Below are 24,036 nucleotides of genomic sequence, written 5' to 3'. Positions count from 1 at the left end.
GCTGATGGGCCGGCTCATCAAGTACAACTTTTTGGCCCATTAATTGTTCAATTGGACTGGCCCAGTTGATACCGGCCCAAACCCGACTGGCCTGGGAAACAGAGAACTGACTGTACACCCCCATGTAAAGTTTTGTGCAATAAACCTTTCCTTCGCATAGTTTTAAAATAAAAATCGTGCTTTTCTTCCAACTAGCGAATAACCCACACGTTGCTGCCGTTTAATTAAAAAAAATTAAAAAAATTTTGAGTCTAAAATCAAATTACAATGAACTTGATTTGTTATAATTTTTCAATTTGATTTCATCTGCTCAGTTTTCGTAGTATGGCCTCTTTCGATATTTTTTTATGTCTTCAATTATCGTATGTTTATTAACTATTTACAATAAAATAATATTTTTAACATCTAGATCAAATATAGTAAATTCATAAAATTTCAATTTGAACTAAACCTTTTAGAATTCATTGCGGCATTTTATCAATTCACACATGTTATATGGGATACGGATCAAACATTGTTTCTAATGTTTCAGTTTTCTAATTATAGTCTGAAATCATATTAGGATCTCTTTTTACGAGTGTGATCAGAATAACTTTTTATTCGAAATATTTTCTAAAAAGATATATATTTTAAAGAAAAAAAAAACCGATAAAGTAAACGATAAGTGAAGTTGTGGAGTTTGAAACTAAACCCTGCCAACCAAATGAAAATTGCCTTAGCAGAATTTCTTATCAATCTTCTTTAGCAATGTGATTTGTCATCTCTCAAGGCTCGACATAATAAACCATTTGCATCTATCCCAATTATGAGATAGAAAATTAAATAAATAGATCGTAAAGACACCGTAAATTGGCTCTGGACACCACTTAATAGTTCAATGACAAACTTCTTCATTTTTTACTTTAGGCTAATGAAACCATGACCCTCCATTACCAAATCAAAAAGAAAAAAAAAAGGGGAATTATGAACAATACCACCCGTGATCTCTGTAGAATATTTGGCACACGTTCCAACGATGACTGAACTAGCTTACCCAGGTATCGTGCATGGAAATTGGGAAGAACGTTCATCTTCTCTTATAATAACAAACAAATTAATAAATTCAATATATTTCCTTTTACTATATTTACACATTTATTAACTTTCTATAATGACAAAAAGTGCATGCTTATATATGATATATATAAATCAATATATATATATATATATCCCTCTAATTAATGTCGAGCTAGCTATTAGATTTATCAATCGAACATAACGCCTCAGAACCATAAACGTTACCCATAATTAATGAGGGTTTAGTTTAGTACTTTAATTAATGAACACTGACTCGTTAGGAACAAAGTTATTAAGATCAACGTACGTATAGAAACTCGCAGAAGCTTAAACATTTCTTAATCAGAATCAGTCAAGGGCAACGGTCTCTAGAGCAACATAAACTATATCGAGAATATCGTAGTCAGTTGCAGGTCAGTTTACCCACGGTACCTCGGGATATTGAAACTAATGGTCAAGCATGAGATTTCCGATAACCTTTTATATCTTTCTATTTCTATTTCCTATTAGGCGATGTCAATCGAGTCGTCTAACATTATAGTATACTGGCAAAATAATATTAGATGGTTTCTTTTTCATTCGATCATTATGAGATAGTTCTGCTTGAGCTTGATTCAATATTTTAGGAGGAAGCGATATAGCTAATCCATTCGGGACAGTAGCTATATATGCTGCCACGACCAATGGCTAAGATGAGGGCCCTTGATCTGCATGAGCTGCAATCCTTCTACCTCAAGCTTAAGAGGGGCTTCAATTCGGAAGTTGAAGCTCGCTAAGAGAAATATCTCGATCCAGGAATTCATGGCCACAATCGATCGGTCGAAGCTTGCAATCTATGATGTACTAGGTCATACGTGGTCTTTTTATCACCGTTTCAGGATTTGATTTATGCAATAGTACCATATACAAATATCTTGATTTATGCAGTATAATGAAGAAATTAAGCAGGTAGCAATATAAAATCGTAAGCATGCTCTCAGGCTCGAATGTTTGAGCCCTCCTCCGATCAAGGGAGACCATGTCAATTGATCGCTCGTTTGCATCCATGAGCTTGTAATTCACCTGTATATACTGACCGAAACCTCAGGAAGACAACTCAAGCAGCATGGCATGTATAAATCATGTCAGAGAACTACAATATGACTCACAGTTTAATTATTTGAGGAATCTATGTGACAAAATGATATTTAAAAGATTAAGGCGCCCCCATATTTAATTTTGATTTCTGGTTACGAGATTGATCTAGAAAAGAAAATCTCATGACTTGATTATTGCAGGAGCTATTATTTTATTTTATTTTATTTTTTGGTGAGGGGAAGCTTATTTTCATTCAGAGGATTCAAACATGTGATCTTATTTAAGAGAAATAAGTGTCAAACCGTTTTTAAAGGGACTAATTGCTCTTATTTTTATTGTTAAATTGCAAAAATAATCACAAGTCACAACCTGCCCGTTTCCGTAGACTCCGGATCAAACTTACGTGAGAGGAAGCTGAGATCAGAGAACTGTTTGATACTCCTTGAGGGGCCTTCAAGGCAAAGGCTGACACGAAACTTACAAATATATACATAAAGATATGCTATATATATATATACAAGTTTTATAACTCGATGTAGAGAGTTCAACGACTCCACATGACCCACTTCGTCCATTCTTTTTTTATTTGACTATTGTGATCCCAGCCAAAAAAGAAAAAGAAAAAAGAATAGTGCGGTTAGCTGAGGAGTTGCTATATATTGTCCCAGCTCTAATTACGAAAATAGTCCCCAACCCTCTCCAAACGAAATTATAAATCAATCGGTCACAACCACAGTTAATCAATCAAATATGATGTCAAATCCCCCGTTAAAAAGGGACCATTGTTCATGAATCATGTCGGATTCGTTGGCTTGCAGAAATGGCAAGATGCAAGTTGCACCATGTTGCTGGAGGAGGGCACTTGGAGCTACTAGCTGTAACATGATTTTTCCCACAATGATTGTATTCTTATGCGACTTTTCAATATATTCACGAGATTTTCCCATAATAATGATCGTATTCTTATGCGTCTCTTCAATATCTTCACGAGATTCAATATTACATTCACGACATTATTAGCTAGTGAAAAGAAAATCTTAAAAATTATTCACATGGGGTCATCTGTTATTTTTTCTGTGGTTGTATATATTCTTAATGAATTTCCCGTCCTTGAATTTGGCATTTTACATGAACAAGAGGTGACTCGTAATGTCCCTAAATAGACCAAAGTTGGATTATCTTTTTGACTAAGCATATGTTATAAATGTAACATTTTCCTTGTTTTTGTTGCTATCTAAAAGGGACAAAAGAAAAGACCACAAGCATATGTACTAGTGTTTTAGCACTATCTACAAAAGTCAAGGATAGAATGGGAGTAATTTTTGAACTTTTGTTTGGAAAAAGTTGAAATGTCCACAACACTATCCCTTTCTCATAAAACCATTAACCCATTTAAATCAAATAGCATTTTTTCCGCATTAGAACCTTAAGTTTAATGACGAATAGACAACCAAACCAAATTTAGAATTATAAGCTGTTTTGATCATATGGACATACATAACATGCAATAAACATCATAGGTCGACTCAAAGCTATCTATATCCCGCAGGCTCGGTGATGCATACTTCTAATCTAATGGCACCTCAACTATGAATTACTACTTTGCTAATTACAGCTAGCTAAAAGTTGATAATGATTATTTACTTTATCCATGTAGAGAAACTTATTGAGGGCCGGGCTATTTTCGAGAATAAACACACTGGTCTTTCAAAGCAACATTATATGCCTTGGCTATTATCAACTCTTTTAAAGGACCAGAGTTACATGTTAATTATTAGGTTAATATGCCCGAAATACAAAAGTGACAAATGTTTGACTTACATACGCATCAATAATGCAAGAAATGAATATTTTCACTCGGCCTATAGTGTGTTGGACAATGTCTTATAAAAAAATTCGAGCCGATTATAAGAAATGAAGAATTCAATCATCTTATATGTTTATTTTTTAATTCTACTTTCTTAATATGGGAGGACCACTCTCAACGTGTGGCTTTCAAGTATTTGCCAAAATGAAAAGTTAATAATTATATATATATATATATATAGCTATACTTGCTATGTAGATAAACTGCGGCGTCTTTGGGACAATTGACTAACCGAATCTGTCTGCCTCTCTCCATCAATTGCTTTCCTCAAACCACCAAAACAAACTTGTTCTCTCACTAACTCCCAATCCCCGCTATGTAATAAATAAAATAAACAAATCAAGAAGAAGTTGAGCTAAATCCACCCGGGATAAGAGTTATAATTGTCACCAAACGTCTGAACTTCCCCGAACCTTAAAGACACGTACTTATAGAAGACAGCCAACAACATTCGAAGAAGAAGAGGAGGAGCGGGAAGCCCCGAAGAGAAACAATGGCGAGCAAGCTGCCGCTCACGGTACAAGGCGGGGCGGCAGCGTGGGGGACGATAAGAGGGAGCTTCCACTCCCTAATGGCCCTCCTGATTGCTGCCCTCATGCTGGCCATTATATACCTCGCGAGGGATGCAGAACCGCCACCCTCTGAGGAGGAGGCGAGGGTGGCAGCAGAGGAGGTGGGTAGGGTCAACAGCGTGGGAAGGGCGGGCCGGAAGGGGGAGTGCGATCTCTTCTCCGGCAGGTGGGTGTATGACAACGTGTCGTATCCGCTGTACAAGGAGAAGGAGTGCAAGTTCATGTCCGATCAGTTGGCGTGTGAGAAGTACGGGAGGAAGGACCTTAGCTATCAGCACTGGAGGTGGCAGCCCCATGATTGTGACCTCCCTAGGTACTTTCACATACTTCTATCGATTCTAGAATTTCTTGGCCACACCTCACCACCACGATAGTAAACGATGATATTAAGTAGTAAATCAATGTCGATACATACATAATAGAGAGAGCGGATTCAACTGCTGCAACTGCAATCGAGTTTATGGAAATATTCATATACTCTCATATTATGATTATGAACCTGGCAACGTGGTGATGGATATAATATATGCATAATAGAGGGAAAGCATCCATTTTTTCTTTTCGGTGGAAGAAAGCACCAATTTTCTGTTTCATGAAAATGGAAAATGCGGCAATAGAAAAAAATCGATATTGGATGAAAGTAATTCGTGGAAGATTGTAATTTCTTGAAAAAAGTAATTGTCAAAGGAAATTCCAATATTTGTTTGGCTAAATTTCTCATATATAAAAAAAGAAGAAGAGAAGATCTGATTCCAATGCATAATTAATTAAGATTATTGTCACTCCAAATATTTAAATCCGGTACCATGTTTGTGCTCTGTCTACTAAGAAAACAGCTGGAGATTCAGAAAACGTATGGAAAACGAAAAATTTCCGAAAACTATACACATGTCTAGTTAATTTAATTAGGGACCACCATTAATCCAATTTCTAACAACTGAATTTCTGTACAATTCCTATGGCATCCCTTTAACTCTAATTACTGATTTTTTTTTTATAGAAGATGGTATAGAGCAGTAGGGCATGGTCTTATCTGGTAATCAAGAGGTTATAGGTTCGATACTCAGTGAGATTACACATGTCTCTTTATTAGCTATTAGGTTCTATTTCACTATATAAGGTCCATGAGCCTTCTTTATAACCGAAAAAAAAAATATTGATTTTTCCAATGAGATCGTAAAATGTTCTCAACCCGTTCCATGATACCCAGTAAATCTTGAAGAACCAGTAATTGAAATGAATATACAACATTGCATTTGAATAAAAGTTTGAGTTCCGTTTGGGTTTTTTTTTTTTTTGTGGTCTCTTTTGGGCTTGTTTTAATGTAAAAATTGAAGGGTAGGTTCAATGCCACAGCGCTGCTGGAAAGTTTGAGGAATAAGAGGATGGTGTTCGTTGGGGACTCTTTGAATAGAGGCCAATGGGTTTCAATGGTCTGCTTGGTCGAATCGGCCGTTCCTACTGATTCCCTCAAGACCATGTCCTTCCACCACAACAACTCCCTCATCGTGTTCAAGGCCAAGGTACATACGCGTACGCCTAACGAGATACCAGAGTCTTAAAATTTTCCTTGGCAATGTTAGGTGTATCGTGCAGCCCGCAGGGTCACTTTTGCGGATGCTGCTCGAGCTTGTATAATAGTCTCTAGTGAGTGCGACTTTACCATCTCGACGGAGCTTAGTCATTTTATTGTACTACGTTTCAACTTCAACGGGTAATCAGAGCAGTTTTCTACGTGATAGTGACTTCCATCGATAAATGAACGGATGACAGGAATACAACGCGACCATTGAGTACTACTGGGCGCCGCTGCTGGTGGAATCGAACTCCGACGATCCCGTGAACCACCGCGTGCCCGATCGCATAGTTCGGGTGCAGGCAATTGAGGAGCATGCCCGGCATTGGTCTGATGCAGACATCCTCGTGTTCGACACTTACCTCTGGTGGAGAAGGTCCAAAATGAGAGTCCTGTAAGAGCCTAATACTCATCACATTGTCAAGCAACCATTAATTAACCAATGCTGCATTTCACTATACTCCTCATCTTGTGATCATGACGTGATAGGTGGGGTTCATTCGAAAGTCCAGACGGGATTTACAGGGACGTGAAGATGCCCCGAGCCTATGAAATGGCTCTGAATACGTGGTCCCAGTGGTTGGAAATTCATGTGAATCGATCAAAGACCGAATTGTTCTTTGTTAGCATGTCTCCAACACACGAGAGGTAAGTATTAATGTTTCGATAGCTTTGCCAATGTCCTTTAAAACATCAAATCTTTCGCTCAAATCAATTAGATGAAATTGTTATTTTCAGGGCAGAGGAGTGGGGAGGGGTTGCAGGGCAAAACTGCTACCAAGAAACACAGCCGATCACCAGGGAGGATTACTGGGGAGCCGGGTCCGATCTGGCGATGATGAAGGTGGTGGAGACGGTCATTGACGATCTAAGATCACGGGGCGTGGCGGTGCAGATCCTGAACATCACTCAGCTATCGGAGTACCGGAAAGAGGCACACCCATCAATCCACCGTAAGCAGTGGGAGCCGCTGAAGGAGGAGAAACTGGCGAACCCATTGAGCTACGCCGACTGCTACCACTGGTGCCTTCCGGGCGTGCCGGACGTGTGGAATGAGCTGCTCTACGCTCACATCTTCAAGAATTGGGTGCCCAAGTTAGAGAGCAGAGTTGAGGAATGACGAACTCTGTCTCAGTGCCCAGAATCGGTTTGTGATGAGAAAGTTTTGGGGATTCCTAATTGTAACTATCAAGTTTGTGTCTGATCTGAAAAAAAAAAAAAAGTGTATAAAGCTGGCCGTGCTTACATAGTGATTGAATGTTCAAATTGTACAAGAAAGACTGATTTTTTTTTTCCCCGTGTATTCGTTCATTTCTTAGAAATTATTGCGTGAACCAAAACCGGCCTCTCCTCTAATGCGAAGAGAAAGAGGAGTCGACTAGGGACAGCGGGTGGCTAAATGCAGGCCCCCGCCATCCCAGGCAAAGTCGCCGGCGAATTCTCCCTCTCAACAACTTTCTTTTTTATTTTATGAAATTAAGAATAAAAAACGGAAAGCCAGAAAAATGAACAGAACACCGAAAAAAACTTAATTAGAATTGGTAACAAGTAAAAACTATTTTGAAAGATGAGTGGCTTAAATATTGTATATCGAGCTTAAGCTGAGGCTGAATAGTCCATCGGCTAAAATGACGGATGGTAATGGTAGGGGCCGTGGGATAAACAAAGTAGATAACAATAGAATCATAATTCGTAAGTAAGCTCTTAGATTCGAATTTTTGTGCCTCCTTCAATAAAAAGAAAACCATCAACAATGCATGAACATATACCCATGAGCTTGCAAGGTGTCCATGGTCTCTCATTGTATAGCGTGCAGGCATAAATCATGTAAAGTTGCCATTTGTTTTGTGCACGAAGGGTCTATCGACCAAAATTAATTCACTTATTTGATTTCTGATTACGAGATCCAGAAAATTAAAGGTAATCCTAGCTTGAACTTGATTATTGCCCAAAAAATACTTAAACTTGATTGCAGAAGCTCCCTGTAATAGATATTTTCTTTTATTGCAAAATGATCACAGCCCTGGTGCTTGTCCTTCCAACCTATTAGGAGATAAGCGCATATATAAGGATTTATTCAAATAGGTCATCTTCTTACTATATACTATCATTTTTTCTAGTCCTCCTTCTCATGATCATTATTCTTGATTTCCAGAACCCATAAGTTAAGTATAAGAATATAAAACGTAAAATAATGAGGTACCAAAGTTTCGCCGATAAGAACCGAATCATGACATTTTGGTTTCGAATCGGTGAGTTGTGCCATTATTATTAAAATGCCCCTTCCACATGAGTGATGAACAGGTGATTCATCTAAAAGACGCAAAACAACCAACTTGGAATGATGCACACGGTTCAATACTTATTTCACCTTAAAAAAGATCGGAATTCGAGTATCCCGAGTGTGGAAAATCCACAATTGGAATAATTTTATGCTAACTGTGAGCCCAATTTTTGAAGCCGAAAAAAATTACACCAGAACTAATATGTAAAAAAAAAAAAAAAGAAAGGAAAATCACCATAGCATTGCTTTTCCAATATACAGTAGGTCCCATGATGCTGAACAAACAATATCCTACGAGCCTCCGTCCTTTTCCTCTTGTTGAAAACATAATTCACAATAATGGCGATGTTGTTCTACTCTACAAGTTGGAGCTCTCAATGACTTTCCCTCGGAGGAGAGGAGAAGAAGAAGAAGGGGAGGGAAGGAAGAGAGTCGGGACCACAGTAAGAAGGGGACAGAGAGAAATGGAGTGAGGGATAAAGACAGAGATTAAGACAGAGACATGGAGACAGACGATGAAGATGATGTTCTAGTTTCAAATATCGAGGCGGGTTGCTTGATGCTTTCGAAATTTTTGTAAGGGAACGGCTTTATTTATTTGTCTATGGAAATGGGGAATTCCATCAAGCTGTTGACGAGTACTGTTGATAAGGCATTTGAATTTTGAACAGGTGCCGTCTTCGGATTGGACGATTTTATATTCATGTGATGACTCTGTAGCATGGAAGACTTTCTTAGTGAAATGGCCTACTAGAAGAGGAGAGTGGAAAGAAAATTTGGAGCGGTCCTTTGGGGGAGAAAATCCGAACTTCAACGTATTTTTACTATGTTTGGTTGCAAAAATAACTTTTGTAATCTCTTTCTCGAATTAAAACTTTACAATTGTGGTTGATTAAGCTTTACATTTAAAACACATGGAATTCTCGGATTAAATCGAGATTACAATCGCGAGACCCACATCTTATCTTTATAAGAATAAGTCATATATTTTATCATCACTTATACTCTCTAAGTAATCCATATATATTCGCTAAATGCAACAATTTCATATTTCAGCTTATAATATAGAAAAAAAAAACTGATTTAATGATTAAATTTTTGTTGTAATCTTCACTTTCATATACACTTTGTTTATAGTTTAACAATACTCTCGAACCATACCAAACGCCTCCAATATGTTCCGATTTTTGGTCATGCTATTTTTAAAGGGAGAGACGAGAGACCAAAAGGAAATATATGCCTTCTATTGCATAGACTCTTCAAGATGGGTAAAAATAAAATAGAACAATTAATATGGATTAGTTCAAATAGTTTGACATTGTTCCCCTTAAGCAAAATCTCGTGTTCAGTTTTGTAAATTAAAAAAAAATCCATATTGGGAGAGTTTTATCCCCACAGCACGTCAACCTGAATTAGTCGGGATTTCACTGTACCGCATTGAAGGCGCATATGGAGTGAAAAGTATGTTTCGCTGTACCATTTATTTATTTTTAAATGTTATAAAGGAGGTTCATGACTCTAATGTAAGAATATAAAATACCTAGCAAGGAATACCTAATAAGTAATGTCAATAAGTCCCATGATAAAAATTGAATTTATAAGATTTTGATTGCTGTGCGAGGGTATTTTATATTATAGTATACCTCATTTCTGAGATCCACCCATTTATAATTAATGCGAAAAAGTCCACATAGTGAGTGGCAAATAAATAAAAGAACAAAAAGGTGTTGAACTAAACCCCATTCGGAGCAGACTGAGGTGTCACCAAACACCTGACTTCTCAACAACTCATACTTGAAGAACGAAGACAGACATCAAGAAGAAGAAGAAGAAGAGGAGGAGGAGGAGCAGACTGCAATGGCGAAGGATCTGCAGATGGAACAAGGGGGATCCACTGCTTGGGGCTCCATAAGGGGGAGTTTCCACTACCTAATGGTTATCTTAATCCCCGCCCTCGTGCTGGCCGTTACATACCTTGCGAGGGACGCAGCGTCACCGCCCTTGAAGGAGGATGACTCTAGTGTGGCAGCAAAGGAGAGCGGTGTCGGAAGGGCGGGCCAGAAGGGGGAGTGCGATCTCTTCTCCGGTAGGTGGGTGTACGACAACGCGTCGTATCCGTTGTACAAGGAGAAGGAGTGCAAGTTCATGTCTGATCAGTTGGCGTGCGAGAAGTTCGGGAGGAAGGACCTTAGCTATCAGCACTGGAGATGGCAGCCCCATGATTGTGACCTCCCCAGGTACATTCACATATTTCCCTCGATTATCTCGACCAACATAATGTGGTGATACTTTTGATTTTCAAATTTCATGAAAAATGGATAATGTGGCAATACGAAAAATCGAACTTGTATGAAAGTAGTTCTTGGATATTATTATCTCTCGAAATTATAAAATTGAAAAGGGCAAGATCCTTAGTGTCCACTTCATATATAAGTCTCATTTTCATGCTGTCTCTTCGTACAAAATAGATGGTTATCCAGATAATAATACATAGAAGGTTTTTATTATTTTATTTTTTTTTATTTTAGGAAAATGAGGTTGTAGTTCAACTATAAGCTGATCAATCTGTTAATAGACTGAGAACACCACATTTCATATGGAAGAACTTGGAAGCAAAGCACAACCGAGAAAAGGAAACGGAGCAACATATAATCCATTCAATTAAGGATTTAACTTTAAGCTATCAATTAAGGATTTGACTTTAAGCTATTTGGTTTTTTTTTCCTTTTGGGTTTATTTTGGCTTCTTTCAATGGAATAATTGATGATTGAAAGGTAGGTTCAATGCCACAGCATTGCTGGAGAGACTGAGGAATAAGAGGATGGTGTTCGTTGGGGACTCTCTCAATAGAGGCCAATGGATTTCAATGGTCTGCTTGATGGAATCGGTCATCCCTTCAGATTCCCTCGAGTCCATGACTTATCACCGCAACGCCTCCTTCAACGTTTTCAAGGCCAAGGTACACACCTACATACGTTTATTGGGCTTCCGGAGCCATAAAACTTTGCTGTCAGTGAGTAGTAGTATAGTCCTTAACTGCCCAAAAGGCATCATGCCGAGCCCTGGGTAACTTTTGTGAGAGCCGATTGGGCTTTGAAAGTAACTTCTCATGTTGTGTAACACAGCACAATTCTAAATGTGATTATGATTACATCGGTATATGAACAAATGACAGGAATATAATGCATCCATAGAGTCCTACTGGGCTCCCCTGCTGGTGGAATCGGACTGCGATGATCCCATGAACCACAACGCGTCCAACCCAATAGCTCGGGTGCAGGCGATTGAGAAACATTCCCGTCATTGGTCCAATGCAGACATCCTTGTTTTCAACACCTACCTCTGGTGGAGAAAGGCCCAAATGAAAATGCTGTGAGATCCACATACACTAATCATGTCAAGCAAATTACCGGTGTTGCATTTACTTACTACTTTCACTCGTGAATGACTTTGCTTCTACTTTTTTCTTGGGTTCCGGTTCTTGCGATGATGTAATAGGTGGGGATCGTTCGAAAGCCTTGATGGGATTTACAAGGACGTGAAGATGCCTCGTGCCTACGAGATGGCTCTAGATACGTGGTCCAAGTGGTTGGAAATTCATGTGAACCGATCGAAGACCGAATTGTTCTTTGTTAGCATGTCTCCAACTCATGAGAAGTACATATTGTTTCGATGTTTAAGCCAATGTTCCTCGGAATCAAAACTTTCACAGAAATTGTTCATATCAAATTACTTTTTCTCAGGGCAGAGGATTGGGGAGGGGTTGCTGGGCAAAACTGCTACCAAGAAACAGAGCCTATCACTGAGAAGGATTACTGGGGAAGCGGGTCTGATCCGGCAATGATGCGGGTGGTGAAGACGATCATCAATGATCTGAGAGCACGGGGCGTGATAGTACACGTTCTGAACATCACTCAGCTCTCAGAGTACAGGAAAGAGGCCCACCCATCGATATACCGGAGGTGGTACAGGCCAAGGAATGACGAGCAAATGGCGAACCCGTGGAGCTACGCCGACTGTTCCCACTGGTGCCTTCCAGGCGTACCAGACGTGTGGAACGAGCTGCTGTACGCTCAAATCTTCGAGAATCGGGCGCCCAAATTAGAGAGCAGAGTCTAAGAGACATCCTGCATCACTCTTCTATAACAACATTTTTTTTTTTGTATAAATGGTGCAACTTTCATTGATAAAAAGAATATGTACAAGGGTTACATCTACTCATCCAATGACCAGTTTACATACAAAGAACTAGCAAAATTTATTTAAACCGGGAGACTTGGCTATAACTTGATTGCCTATCTTGAGGTCAACATTTGGAATGGACAATATTTTCATCCTCAGAACTTCAAAAACTTGGCGAATCAACCCAGCAACATCAATAGCCTTCTGTTGGAAAATTTTATTGTTTCTCTCAGCGCAGATCTTATATATGCATAATATCCATAGGATCTTCAAGCATGTTATGTCCAAAGATCTACCCTTCAAGGAGGAGACCCAAAGGAATTCAGATTGGCAATTGGAGTGTTGATGAGAGAGACCAACTCTACTTAAGATGCATGTCCAAATATCATTTGTGACCCTATAGGTAAAGAATAAATGGTCTCGGGATTCTTGCTTTTCCCCACAGAACTCACAGTCAAGATTTGAGACATTCATGTCCCAATTTGATGCTCTTTCTTTAGTGGATAATCTATTTAAAATTGCCAACCAGCATATAAAGGATACTTTTGGGATGTGCCCCATGAACCAGATTGCCTTGCCCCACATAGTTTTTGGCATCTTACTCCTGAAGTACTGCCAAGAGCTTGATGTGGAAAAAGAACCTGACTTGTCAATTGTTCAAATCACCATGTCTTTGGTCTGTAGAGCAAGTCCTCAAAGCTTTTTACTTCTGCTTGAGGGTCACCACTTTGAGGCCAATGCCATACATTCTCTTTCAAAACTTTGCCGACCATATCATGCTCTTTTATAGAAGGAAAACACAAGGATCCACAACTACAAAAATCGGCTAAGCATCCCACTGGTAGGCATTTGTCATGCCAAAAACTAATATTTTTACCGGGCCTCACCTTATGTTAAATAAGTGGTCTGATCCATTGTCGCAACTTAAATATCTTTCTCCAGTTCCAGGAGCAATCTTTACCGGGCCCCACCTTCTTTAACAACATTACACTGCACCATTCTACTCTTTCCAAGTTTGGAGCATCTCTAATGGCTAAAAGCTTCTGTTAATACCACACTTGAGCTTTCCACGTTCCGCAAAGACTAATGTTAGCCGACTAGAGTTTTCGAAACCAAACACAATGCCTTTGAACTATAAGATTAATCAAGGGCAACAGTGTCAAAACTAGGAAAAAAGTATTGAGAAAATGGGAGCTGGTGTCCGTCACGTTACCCAGACCCCCAATCAATCGAGGACAACTCCCGGTCCTGGAGCTCGTCATGGCCTAATCAACTGAACACTTCCAGTGCCAATAACATAGAAGGTCATGGCCACTTGGGACCACAGTTCCCCATCTCGATCATGGTTATGCATTGTAGCTTATACTGCCAATGGCTCCAGGAGTTTGTGCTGGCGTACGAGGCCATTCAGAATTATCTAGGCAATGTACCAATTGTCATTATCAGCATCTTCAAACCTTTGAACCTCCTGGGTTATATATTAAATCGTAAATTACACTCTCAGATTCAATTGTTCGCGCCTCCTCTCTAATCAAGGGAGACTGCCAATTCACTTGGACATATATCCATGACCTTGCGTGCATCCAGTCAGATCGGACTAACTGTCTAGGCGTGCATTTCCTATTAAGCAATACAAATTTCACTTATTCACAGAACATTGAAGTAAGTACTAACCTGAACTTCGGAAAGACAACTAAAGTCGCATTTATAAATTGAACATGTCAGAATTGAAATTTGTTTAATATTAGAAGGATCCATTGACCAAGAAGATACTTAGTTTAATCGACTCCATATTAATTTACTTTCCGATCACGAGATCTAGAACAATGTAAGCATGGCTTGATCTTATCAGCATGACCAGTAGATTTATGTTCATCTCCTGCTCAAGATTGTTATTCTCGCGCAGAAGAAGTAAAAAGAGAAGTGTTGAGCTAATCCTACACGGAGCAGACTTAAAATCACATCATCCGAAGAAGAGGAGGAGGAGGAGGCGGAGAGTCACGAGACTGAAATGGCGAAGAAGCTTCCGGGAGAACAAGGGGGGGCCGCAACGTGGGGGTCGATAAGATGGAGTTTCCACTCCCTAATGGCTCTTCTAATCACCGCCCTCATGCTGGCCGTTACATACCTTCCCAGGAAAGCAGAGATGCCATCCTCGAACGAGACCAGTAGGGTGGCACCAAAGTATGGCAGAGTGGGAAGGGCGAGGCAGGAAGGAGAGTGTGATCTTTTCTCCGGCAGGTGGGTTTACGACAACGTCTCGTATCCTTTATACAAGGAGAAGGAATGCCAGTTCATATCTGAAATGACGTGCGAGAAGTACGGGAGGAAGGACCTTAGCTATCAGAACTGGAGGTGGCAGCCTCATGATTGTGATCTCCCTAGGTAATATCCACATAACTCTTTCGATTCGGAAATATATAATTCAATTTTAGATTTCACAAAAACGGAAAATGTGGCAGTAGAAAGAACTAAGCCGGTTGGATGAAAGTAATTCCTGGATGATTATAATTTCTCAAATATACATGTAGACAAAGAAAACATTATATCATCGGTCTTTCTTTTTTTCATTTTCGGGTTTGTTTTAATGTAATAATTGAAAGGTAGGTTCAATGCCATAGCATTGCTGGAGAGGTTGAGAAATAAGAGGATGGTGTTCGTTGGGGACTCTCTCATCAGAGGCCAATGGGTTTCGATGGTCTGCTTGATGGATTCGGTCATCCCTTCTGATTCCCTCAAGTCCAGGACCTATTACCACAATGCCTCCCGCGTCGTTTTCAAGGCCAAGGTACACACGTACATACGCCTGTCTGCCTACCGAAATCATAAAATTTCGTGTCAATGAGCAGCATAGCCTTTATAACAGTCCGGAAGATATTTCTGTAGTAACATCATACAGTTATCGTCGTCTGAAACCTTTACAATTATCAATGTGATTATGATTTGAAAATGAACATATGGCAGGAATATAACGCGTCCATAGAGTCATACTGGGCTCCACTACTGGTGGAATCAAACTGCGATGATCCCATAAACCACAACGCGTCCGACCCAATAGTACGGGTGCAGGCAATCGAGAAACATGCCCAGCATTGGTCCGATGCAGACATCCTCGTGTTCGACAACTACCTTTGGTGGAGAAGGCCCCAAATGAAAGTCCTGTAAGTAAGAGCCATACCCTCATCATGTCAAGCAAACTAACTGGCGATAGATATATAGTTACTACTCAGAACCGGTGAGTGTGTCTGCGGCGAGTTATCTTTTGTTTTCGGGTTCTTGTGGTGATGTAACAGGTGGGGATCGTTCAAGAGTCCTGATGCGATTTACAAAGAAGTGAAGATGCCCCGTGCCTATGAGATGGGTATGACCACATGGTCCCAATGGTTGGAAATTCATGTGAATCAATCAAATACCGAATTGTTCTTTGTTACCATGTCTCCAACTCATGAAAGGTATGTCACGTTTCGATTTATTTAGCCAAATCTTCTTCGAATCAAATACTTCAATTATGAGATTACTAAAGTTTTCAGGGCAGAGGACTGGGGAGGGTTCACTGGGCAAAACTGCTACCAAGAAACAGAGCTGATCACTAAGGAGGATTACTGGGGAAGCGGGTCCAATCTGGCGATGATGCGGGTGGTAGAGACGGTCATCAATGATCTGAGAGCACGGGGAGTGACTATACAGGTCCTGAACATCACCCAGCTCTCTGAGTACAGGAAAGAGGCCCACCCGGCGATCCACCGGAAGCAGTATAGGCCGCTGAAGGAGGAGCAACTGGCAAACCCGATGAGCTATGCCGACTGCATGCACTGGTGCCTCCCAGGCGTGCCAGACGTGTGGAACGAGCTACTCTATGCTCACATCTTCAAGAATTGGGTGCCCAAATTAGAGAGCAGAGTTGAGAATAAATGAAGTCAGAGTCACTGCCCAAATTGCATTATGAGGAAAGTCTTGGCGATCTCTAATTGGCCTATCAGTCAAGAAAGAAGTTCATGTTTGATTGATCAAAAAGAGTGTATGTAACACTCATTGAATATTTTTCCTGTATGAAGGCCGTGCTCACACAGTGATTGGATGTTGAAATCGACACCAGAAGACTGATTTTTGCATGCAATTCTTTCTGAGGATATAAATCTAACCACACAGCCCGTGTTGGTGACTCACTGGGGAGCATTTTTTTGCATGGATTTAAAAAGGAATAGATAAAGAAAGAGAAAATATAGGGATTGAAGGAAGTTTTATCAGTAAAAATCGAATTCAAAACTCCTTTTTTCTAGGAGGCCAAGAGCAGAGCAGTATTCAAAACCTGCAGTTTGGATTCATTCCAGGACAAGAAAACAAGTGTGCCGATTGGGCGGCTAGTCATTGTAAAAGGGAAATGTGTTCTGTTAATTTGGCCCTTGAACCCCCATTTCTCTTGATTTCTTTGCTTTTGGTTGAGTATTAACAAAGAGGAATTGTTTGAGTGGCCCAAAAAAAAAAAAATCTTTTTCATAAAGCTAGGGACGCAGTTACTAATATCAAGAAATTCAATTTGTTTAGTATATGAAGAAACTGTTGACCAAACACATACATTAATTCCAGCAAAAAAAAAAACTCATGTATTATTTAAAGATTAATTTAGCAATATTAATTTGATTTCTGATTCCGAGACTTAGAGGAACGTAATGATGACTCAATTGCAACTATAATATATATTTTCTCTTCAATGCAAAATAGTCAGAACCTGCCCGTTCACGGAGACTGCGGATCAGACTTTTGGACGAAAGAGCAAAGAGAGATGTTTGAAACTCCTTGAGGATCGATTCGTACTTGTCCTTCCAATTATACATATATAAGAGATGAGCAAAATAAATATACATATTAATCAATCAAGAGCTGCATCTTCTTTCATTGGTGGACTCCATTTGGGATTTATTGGCAAGGAATTGGAGTGTTCGGATTACTCAAACTGTCGCACATACCGCGATGGAAACACGTGTGCAGATTGGTTGCCTCGACATGTGCTTCAAAAGCCGTTAGGTGTTCATTTTATGCAGAGCCCTTCTGTAGGTCTTGGACCGCTATTGTTCGACGATATAATTGGGGTTTCTTTACCCCGCCTTCTTAGCTCGTAGTTTATTTTTCCTTTTTGTACTGGGCATAGCCCCGTTTCTTACCAAAAAAAAGCCGCACATATAAATCATCCCAAATTTTCAATTTGTTTAATATATGATGATGATCTAATCACCAGAAATGTACTTAACTTTTTTTTTTATTATAAAGGAGATTTATGAGCCTATTATTGAAAATAAAAATAATAAGTTAAGAGATACGAGTAATCTCACTCATGGAAATCGAATACAATACTTCTTGTTTCTAAAACAAACATATATGTCACAACACTATATCCAATTGTACCTTGACTAATCCAGTCGAGCCTAATCGGCCCAATAAGGGATAAAGTTTTCCCAGCGTTGATTTTCTTGATTAAGAGGAGCAAGCGCCTAATCACTTGAACCAATCCATGTTGGTACTGCATTATAATCTTTTTCAATATTTAAAGATTAATCAACTCTCCCTAATAATTTGCCCTTTTAAATGTTTAATCCACTCCAAATTAATTTGATTTCTGATTACGAGACCTAGAAAAATGTAATCGTGACTTAATTGCAGGAGCTCCTATATCATATATTTTCTTTAATTGAAAAATAATCACAACGTGTTTCACCCAATAATTAAAAAAAATCACTTCCGTTACCGGAGTCCGCGGATCAGATCAAACTGCCTAGTGAGGTGAATTTCCCGTTTTTTAAACTCTTTGAAAAATGGCTACAGTGCAATTGCACGAATCCTCACCAGCTAATCTAGAGGTATTTTAAACTCCTTGAATAAATTATGTAAATTCTGTAAACATATAACTATCCATGAAAACTACGGAAATGGCATGACGTGAGTTGCAACAAGGAACGGTATGAGTGACACATTTTTATAGGAGCAACGTATTCATACTTGTCCTTTCGATTTATTCATGATATGGGTCAGCTCCGTTATCGGCTTTCCATACTAAGGTTTTTATGAATTCCTGGTCCTCAAATTTGGCATGTTCATTCATTTCCTGCTCGTGATCGCTATGCTCGGGTTCCATCCACGAAGAGAAGCCATTTGTTCAATTAGAAAAATGAATAAGGGACACATTAAAATTATTAAAAAGAAAAATGTCGAGCTATACCCACGAGGAGCAGACTTATGGTTCTCACCAAACGCCAGAACTTCCCCCGAAAAATATCACGTGGAGCCCCCGAGTCACTTTTGTGGGCGTCGATTGGATTTTTATGGTAACATCTCACGCATTAGTCTTTTGATCAAGCATTCCCAGTCTCTCTAGCAGTTAGCAGCAGCATCTCAGCTAAAGCTTCGTAAATTTCTTGTAGTTTGTTTCGAATGTCGATCATTTTGTGTAAACCTTTCAAACTAATTGGCCACTGTCTAGTGATTATGATTCCACCAGTAAATGAATGATTGGCAGGAATATAACGCATCCATAGAGTCGTACTGGGCTCCCCTACTGGTGGAATCGAACTCCAATGATCCCGTTCACCACAATTTGAGCAACCGAATAGTTCGGGTGCAGGCAATTGAGAACCATGCCCGACATTGGTCCGATGCAGACATCCTCGTCTTCGACACCTACCTCTGGTGGACAAGATATATCGAAATCAAAGTCCTGTAAGAGCCACACAGTCATCAAGTCAAGCATCCATCTAACTGCTGATTCATTAATATGGTTACTACAGAGATGATCCATTGGTGAATAAGTTTGCGCCCCGACTTATCTTCAGGGTTCGGGTTCTTGGCGGTGATGTTATAGGTGGGGATCATTCGAGAGTCCTGACGGGATTTACAAGGACGTGAAGATGCTCCTTGCCTACGAAATGGCTCTGACTACGTGGTCCCAGTGGTTGGAAATTCATGTGAACCATTCGAAGACCGAATCCAGCTTCGAATTCATTAATTTTCAAATTCATATGCCCTTACGTATTCATTAATTTTTCAAATTGTCCATTGCCCCCCTGCCACCCCTCCACCTCCAAGGACATTGATTATATTCGACCGGAATCGAGGTCGGGAAGCCAAATCCAGCTTTGAATTAGCCGGATTTGACCCCAATGACCAACATCTCAGCCGAGGTTCCTTGAAGACCCACAAAGTTGTGGGTCCCGAGCCAAGCCCTTTGTTCGCACAAAGGGCTCGTGTGGGCCCCAGGGCTACGTTCACAAGCCAAGGGCGAACCCAACCTTGGGACCAAGCCCCAAGAGGCTCGGGAGCCACTTGTTCGCCGAAGCTTGAACCAGGTTCGCCTTCTTCCTTTTTGTGAAGTTAAATTTTTTCTTTAAATTTTAGTTTTTGTATTAATATATGTTATTTGAATATTTGCTCTTTCAGTGAACTTTAAATATTTGTTTTTTAATAAATAAATTTTAATATTTGTTGGGTGGAACATCTGGTTCTCTGTATAAGAAGGGTGATTTCTTATTTTTGTCATAATCCTCTCTATCTATTCACTCGAACCGAATTTCATAATCTTAATTCTCATCTCCTCTATCACACTACATCATGAGGACTGGTATTTAACGACTACGCCATAAGAAAGCACTAAATATTATCAAACGAGATTCTATTAGAACACAAAAATCAACATGGTTTTCAATTCTAAATATATGGCATTGTATGTATTATAGCTATAGGAATAAATACAAGTTAATGTTTCTAACTGCTTATCTTATCATACTTAATATTTTTCAGTGAACTCAAAGATTAACATGGTTTTCAATTCTAAGATTAATTAGGCATCACATTGACGTATACAATCGACAAAATAAAAATAATCGCGATTTTCTCATGATCGAAGTCATACAAGAGCTTGACGTGACGTTGGTCTTAATTAATTTCCAACTGAACCTACCAAAAGGTTTTGAAGGATGGCGACAAAAGCTACAAATATAAACATATCTTTGGTCAAAATAACTAGCATTTTATGGAAAATTATATATGTTCCAATATCTGAATACACAATTATTGACCGGGATCAACGTCGGTTGATTCAAGCGGTTCGACGTTTGTTTTGCTTAAGTAAAATTTCGGGTTCGAGTACTTGTGAATGCAGAAAATTCACACTAAAAGAATTTTATCCCTTAGTGGACTAATTGAATTTAACTGGATTAATCGGATTTCAATTGGGTTTTCGGATATATCAGGGTTTACTCCGCCAATTATTGACTGGGACAGCCAATTGCGATGCAATATCTGTGGTCAAAGACGTACGAGGTAATTACAACCGCCAATTGATGCAATATCTGTGGTCAAAGACGTACGAGGTAATTACAACCGCCAATTGATGCAATACGATCGATGGTCGACTGTCGAACTCCATTCAATCTATAATTTTTTTCTTACTTTGATTGCAAATCTACATTTATATATAGGATTTTTATACCATGCACCGCTAGTAAAAATCAATTTTTCAGAAGTGGCGTCTATAATTGAGACATGCATCATTTTCCATTCCAAGAACTAGCAGTAGCACCATTAATTTTTAAATTAATCTTATCTTTATAATTAAACTTTAAAATTTACCATACATAGAGCATTGACTTTCTATAATAATTACAATTTAAATGAGAAACGATTGCAAACAATGCGTAAAATCTACAAAATTTCTAGACTTCTTTATACATTCCTTATCTTCTTCTCCAATATTCTCCAAGGTCCATGAATTTTCAATTGAAGAAGTTAACAAAAATTCATGTTGATGGGATCAATGGGGATTCCATTAATAATGATGAAATACTTGAAGATGATGTATCGAATAATAATATGTACTATGGTAATGCGATGTTAATGATTTCTAAGTAGATAGATGATGGTAGTCACAAAGTGATATAACATAATTTTACTTTAACATCTCCAAGTTGCAAGTGATTTATAAGGTTGTGTAAGAAGAGAAAATTTTAGAGAAGAATCTAAAATCTTTAATGAAATCAAATATAGATATAATGGATGATTTCTCGAAAGATCATATATAATTCAAGTATTAAGAAAAATTAAATAAAAACAATGAATAAAAAAGAGTAAATTTTGTAACTTGTGTACATCAATCTTTCACCATTGTCAGAAGAGTAGTGAGCCCCTTATTAGGTCTTTTGCTATCCATGAAGGTCAAAGAATCTTGTAGAAAAGGAGAGAGAACGTACTGATAGTTTTGCATAATTTTTCCATATTGCTTAGGGTTATTTCTCTCAATAAGTTGTAATTATTATAGAAACTCAATATTTAATTTAAGGTAACTTTATAATTTTAATTATAAAGATAAAATTAACTTGAAAACTAATGGTGTTAGTTCTTGGGATGAAAAAGGATACATGTCGTAATTATAGAAACCGTTTGTGGAAATTGGTTTCCACAAGCGGTGCACATTATAAAAATTCTTATATATATATATATATATATATGAAAACTAAGACTAAGTTGAATTCTCACGCCACCACATCATCAAAAATAAAAAACTCTCTCACATTGCTATGTTATCGATTTACATTAAAGAAATTATTATATTCTTATGAAGAATGAAATCACTTACAATAAGGAAATTTTATATTTCTATTAAGGAAATTTAATTAATTAATTAATTATGTAGTAAATATATAAATTTTATATATAAGGCACAACCAAATACATATAAGGAAATAAAATATGACATAAGGCACACATAAGTATACTCAATTAAACAAAATATGCAATAGAACATATATATTATACATATACATCTCTCAATATTTAGATTATAATAGAATATAACTCAATAAGAGCATTACAATAATTTGCATTGCTATATAAATAATATAAAAAATATAGTTACCGTAATAAAATATATATAGATGGCATATATATATATATATATATATAGTTGCCGCTCCAATTAAATATACGTAGATTATGATGGTTAGCATATATAGATAAATATATAATTGTTGTTTCTGACAAATTCAACCTTTGTATATATATATATATATATATATAGTCCTCTGCCAAACCGAATATCGGTTAAAGGAGAACAATATTCTATATATAATTCCAAATCTCTTTTTTACTTTCTTTCCCAAATTGTTCTTTTTCATGGTGGGATTTTGATTCATAAGAAGAATTTTTTAATACAAATTTCAAACTAATTGCTATGATATTTTGATTGTTTTAATAATCTTCTCCAAAATATCAATTTTCTTGATTGAACTGTGATTTGTTGAATGAACTTTAATCGAGATTGATTGTTTCGATATTGATCGTTTTGACAGAACCTCTATTCGAGTTATATTATGGACGCTGCTTCTGTAACGGTAAGACTATTCTAATTTATATACCTTAAATATTTCTTTTTTATTTCATAATTTAATAGAAATTTTTTGTTCATTAGCTTGCAGTAGTTTTATTTATTTATTATTATTCTTTAGTTGAATTTCAATTTGGAGAATGAATTTTTTAATGTAATTTCTTTTTCAAATTAATTTTTTCGATATTGATTATTTTAATAAAATATTTATTCCAGTTTTAATTAACAATACTAATAGATTTTCATATTTCAAGATTTCTATGTTAAATTCCTTAGTAATCGTCCATGTAATATGCGAGTTTTTATCTAATTACAATACAAATGCAAATTGCAATGCGATGTGTTTTCTGTTGAGGGTCCTCACGCAAGTTTAAAGCGTAAAGCTTTGTCCAAATTGTGTTATTTTGACCCAGTTATATGCTTAATTTTTGCGCTAGAAGATATTCTTCGTTACCTATCGATCGAAAATTCCAATTTCAAACAATATTTAAAACTCAACATTACAGAAGCGGCGATTTCAGAACTATGTAAGTTTTAAAACTTACCCTTACACAATCTTCGTCACTGTGACCATGAAAACTTGAGGAGAAATTTCTTTCTTCAACGTCGATTTGTTTACTTTACAGCAAGTCATTTATATGATCAAGTATAATTTTCAGAACTTAAATATCATTGACTTTAAGGGGAAAAATATGTTCAGATACATTTTCTAGAAAGAAAAATAAAGTAGAAAAGGCAAAATCAACTAAATTATTTGGGTAAAATTATAGCGAAAATCCTAAAACTATGTAAAATGCTAAACTTAAGTTCTAAAAATATCACATTAGTCTCTTTGTTAAATACAACACTTGTGATTCGTTCCGTAATCATTATGGTTTTGCTGATGTGCTCTTCTTTAATACGTGGCATTTAAAAAATAAATAGTAAAATAAATATTAAAAAAAAAAAAGGAAAACCCAGCCCTTGTTGGGCTGGGCATTTGCCGAGGGTCGCCAGCCCCCCAACCCTTGGGAAGAGGTAGCTGGCACGTCAGGTCGACTGCCGACCTCACCA

General features: G+C 37.9%; 3 protein-coding genes across 4 annotated transcripts; all 3 read left to right on the top strand.

Annotated features, from left to right (window-relative positions):
* The first annotated feature begins 4,358 nt into the window (after window positions 1–4,358).
* On the top strand, window positions 4,359–7,470 carry LOC116206858 (protein trichome birefringence-like 34). 2 transcript variants are annotated; one of them, XM_031539684.1, is made up of 5 exons: window positions 4,359–4,885; window positions 5,915–6,095; window positions 6,346–6,542; window positions 6,638–6,796; window positions 6,887–7,470. In XM_031539684.1, exons 1-5 carry the CDS (start codon window positions 4,494–4,496, stop codon window positions 7,266–7,268), a joined length of 1,311 nt encoding a protein of 436 aa, XP_031395544.1. In that variant the 5' UTR covers window positions 4,359–4,493; the 3' UTR covers window positions 7,269–7,470. The 2 variants fall into 2 exon arrangements, with proteins under 2 accessions (XP_031395544.1, XP_031395545.1); XM_031539685.1 differs by having other exon boundaries at window positions 4,363–4,885; window positions 5,929–6,095; window positions 6,887–7,386.
* A 2,666-nt stretch (window positions 7,471–10,136) lies between these two features.
* LOC116206898 (protein trichome birefringence-like 34) lies at window positions 10,137–12,699 on the top strand. The gene is made up of 5 exons (XM_031539731.1): window positions 10,137–10,669; window positions 11,211–11,391; window positions 11,608–11,804; window positions 11,931–12,089; window positions 12,176–12,699. Exons 1-5 carry the CDS (start codon window positions 10,290–10,292, stop codon window positions 12,549–12,551), a joined length of 1,293 nt encoding a protein of 430 aa, XP_031395591.1. The 5' UTR covers window positions 10,137–10,289; the 3' UTR covers window positions 12,552–12,699.
* Window positions 12,700–14,509: 1,810 nt separating this feature from the next.
* Window positions 14,510–16,770, top strand: LOC116208765 (protein trichome birefringence-like 34). The gene is made up of 5 exons (XM_031542320.1): window positions 14,510–14,999; window positions 15,222–15,402; window positions 15,579–15,775; window positions 15,908–16,066; window positions 16,145–16,770. Exons 1-5 carry the CDS (start codon window positions 14,626–14,628, stop codon window positions 16,527–16,529), a joined length of 1,296 nt encoding a protein of 431 aa, XP_031398180.1. The 5' UTR covers window positions 14,510–14,625; the 3' UTR covers window positions 16,530–16,770.
* The last annotated feature ends 7,266 nt before the right edge of the window (window positions 16,771–24,036 follow it).

The sequence above is a fragment of the Punica granatum genome, chromosome 5, assembly GCF_007655135.1.
Source record: "Punica granatum isolate Tunisia-2019 chromosome 5, ASM765513v2, whole genome shotgun sequence".
Lineage (NCBI taxonomy): Eukaryota > Viridiplantae > Streptophyta > Magnoliopsida > Myrtales > Lythraceae > Punica > Punica granatum.
Note: the sequence above shows the minus strand (reverse complement) of the source record. Positions and strands in the feature narration are given on the sequence as shown.

What these genes read in the sequence shown, in the direction of transcription:
- LOC116206858 (XM_031539684.1), top strand. Translation starts at nt 4,494, where the DNA reads ATGGCGAGCAAGCTGCCGCTCACGGTACAAGGCGGGGCGGCAGCGTGG. An exon ending in TCATCGTGTTCAAGGCCAAG is followed by an intron (nt 6,096 to 6,345) that starts GTACATACGCGT and finishes AACGGATGACAG; the next exon opens with GAATACAACGCGACCATTGA. An exon ending in AGGTCCAAAATGAGAGTCCT is followed by an intron (nt 6,543 to 6,637) that starts GTAAGAGCCTAA and finishes ATGACGTGATAG; the next exon opens with GTGGGGTTCATTCGAAAGTC.
- LOC116206898 (XM_031539731.1), top strand. Translation starts at nt 10,290, where the DNA reads ATGGCGAAGGATCTGCAGATGGAACAAGGGGGATCCACTGCTTGGGGC. An exon ending in CATGATTGTGACCTCCCCAG is followed by an intron (nt 10,670 to 11,210) that starts GTACATTCACAT and finishes ATTGAAAGGTAG; the next exon opens with GTTCAATGCCACAGCATTGC. An exon ending in ATGTCTCCAACTCATGAGAA is followed by an intron (nt 12,090 to 12,175) that starts GTACATATTGTT and finishes ACTTTTTCTCAG; the next exon opens with GGCAGAGGATTGGGGAGGGG.
- LOC116208765 (XM_031542320.1), top strand. Translation starts at nt 14,626, where the DNA reads ATGGCGAAGAAGCTTCCGGGAGAACAAGGGGGGGCCGCAACGTGGGGG. An exon ending in GCGTCGTTTTCAAGGCCAAG is followed by an intron (nt 15,403 to 15,578) that starts GTACACACGTAC and finishes AACATATGGCAG; the next exon opens with GAATATAACGCGTCCATAGA. An exon ending in ATGTCTCCAACTCATGAAAG is followed by an intron (nt 16,067 to 16,144) that starts GTATGTCACGTT and finishes TAAAGTTTTCAG; the next exon opens with GGCAGAGGACTGGGGAGGGT.